This window comes from Cebus imitator, unplaced genomic scaffold (assembly GCF_001604975.1).
Source record: "Cebus imitator isolate Cc_AM_T3 unplaced genomic scaffold, Cebus_imitator-1.0 Scaffold163, whole genome shotgun sequence".
In the NCBI taxonomy this organism is placed as follows: domain Eukaryota; kingdom Metazoa; phylum Chordata; class Mammalia; order Primates; family Cebidae; genus Cebus; species Cebus imitator.
The window spans coordinates 340,354-342,400 of record NW_016107478.1 but is presented as its reverse complement, the minus strand read 5'-3'; the positions used below and the strand labels follow the sequence as shown (position 1 = coordinate 342,400).

Here is a 2,047-nt window from a genome sequence, read left to right as displayed (position 1 = left end):
CATGCCCAGCTAATTTTTTTTGTAGTTTTAGTAGAGACGGGGTTTCACCATGTTGACCAGGATGGTCTCGATCTCTTGACCTTGTGATCCACCCGCCTCGGCCTCCCAAAGTACTGGGATTACAGGCTTGAGCCACCGCGCCCGGCCTCAAATTTGTTTTTGATCCCTGCAAATGTAGCAACTGCCAGTTTGTAGCCCCCAACGTGATCAGGATTCGGGGCAGGTAGGTTGATCCTGGATTTAGGAACTGGCTCTGATCCCATGGGTTTTACTCCTCCATAATCAATGTAGAACCATCGTTGTAGCAATTCGTAAGTCAGCAAAGTTACGCCAAACTGGGGTGAGGATTGAAATACACGAGCACCAGCTCCTTTCCACAGAGCTTTTGGGCCTTCTTCCCGCAGTATCTTTCTAAAGCAGTCTATATCACTCCGCTGTAAGTGGTTTGGCCAGCCCGGGCAGCCACCTGTAATCTCGTCTTGATAACATCAGCAGGGGTCACTAAAGATGCTGCAGGCATACCAGCTATGGCACCAGCTAAGAGCAGGCTTCCTGGGCTAACCTGCCCATCTTCATTTGCAAAGGAAGCCTTCACATGAGCATAGCACGGAAAGTAGATGGCCGAGAAAGGAATGTCCCGCAGGAAGCATGCTTTGGCACCCTTGTAGATCCCAAAGAACCCCAGGTCCCGCACGACAGACAGGGCACTGACTCTCGGACCAGTGGTGATTTCTCCGGCCACTTGCAAACGGATCTTGATGATTTCTAAAGGATTTGTGAAAATCACCTGGGAGCCTCCAGCGGAGCCTCCAGCGCAGCCTCCAGCAAGAATTTCTGCTGCAAGTGGGACCGAACCACCTTTGTGCATAAATTTATCCCTCACAAAATCATTCACTGTAAGTTTTATGGCCTTCTCTGGGGCAGCTCCCAATAACTGCGGCAACAGACCTCTGTACAGTCCAAAGAAGCCTTCATAGCGTAGCACTTTCTTAAAACAGTCAAAGCTGTTTTTATACATGAGTTCTCCCACAAAAGAGCCAGTTGATCGTTGGTTCTGCATTCGCGTTTTTACAAGGTCGATAGGATACACAGCAGTGGCTCCAACAGCTCCAGCAACAGAACCCAGACCAAACCTGTAGGCCGACTCTGCAACTTGTAAAAGAACTGGTCTAGCTGAATCACCCGAGGGCTTCTGCCTCTGGGCCTTAGCCAAGTTAAAGGGCAGAGTTCCCTCTTCCAGAGGAGCAATCCGTTCAATGTCTGCTAAGGTCATACGTCCCCTTGGCTCATATAAATCTGCTAACTGAAACAAGACGTCAACTTCCGTGGGTGTAACCTGATCAAATTTCTGAGCTGCCAGAACAAACTCCTCCTTAGTCACCTCAACATCTTTCCTGTTGCCAGCCAGAGTGCTGTAGATCTTTCTAATGAGTTCCATGTTGTTAAGGAGCGAATTAAATCCATTAAAATAGGAGAAGCTAACTTGACGGGATGTGATACCTCCAGCAGCCAATAAAAACTGAGTAAATTCTGCATATGTCAGGTGTCTTTTTCTTTCTTTTCCAAAATGTAGTTGCACAAATTCTGAGTCCCAGTTAAATGGAATATGTTGATGAATTCTGGTCTGTCCAAAAACTTGCTTAACATCCTCAAAAGTTACTTCTCCTTTGCCAGCTTTGTCAAACAGCTGAAAGGCTACCATAAACAAAGCATCAGGGGCACACAGGACAGATTCAAAGGCAACAAATTCTTGAAAAGATATTAATCCATCTTTGGTTTGATCCACCACTCCACTTAAAAGTTTCACAGTCTTTGGATTAGGCTGGCTTTCTCCAAAAATGTTCAAGTATCGAGTGACAAAGTCATTGGGGGACATAAAAAATTCACCGTTTTTCTCAATGCTTGCATACTTCAAAAATATTGTTCTAAGCTCAGCTGGATCTGCTCTCTTGGTTAAAGGTAACTTGGCGGCCGCCAGGCTTCGCCCAGGGTGCGTTCGGCTGCGGGACCCACTCACGGGCTGGCTGGCGCTCGGGGCCCAGGCGGC

At 47.5% G+C, this 2,047-nt stretch overlaps 1 protein-coding gene across 1 annotated transcript; it reads right to left on the bottom strand.

Moving 5' to 3' along the window:
* Positions 1-119: 119 nt before the first annotated feature.
* On the bottom strand, positions 120-2,047 carry LOC108314859 (calcium-binding mitochondrial carrier protein Aralar2-like; the record flags this gene model as incomplete). The annotated part of the gene is given in 2 exon segments (XM_037744049.1): positions 120-425; positions 428-2,047. Coding segments are annotated over 2 exon segments (1,926 nt in total), but the record flags the coding sequence as incomplete, so codon positions are not given.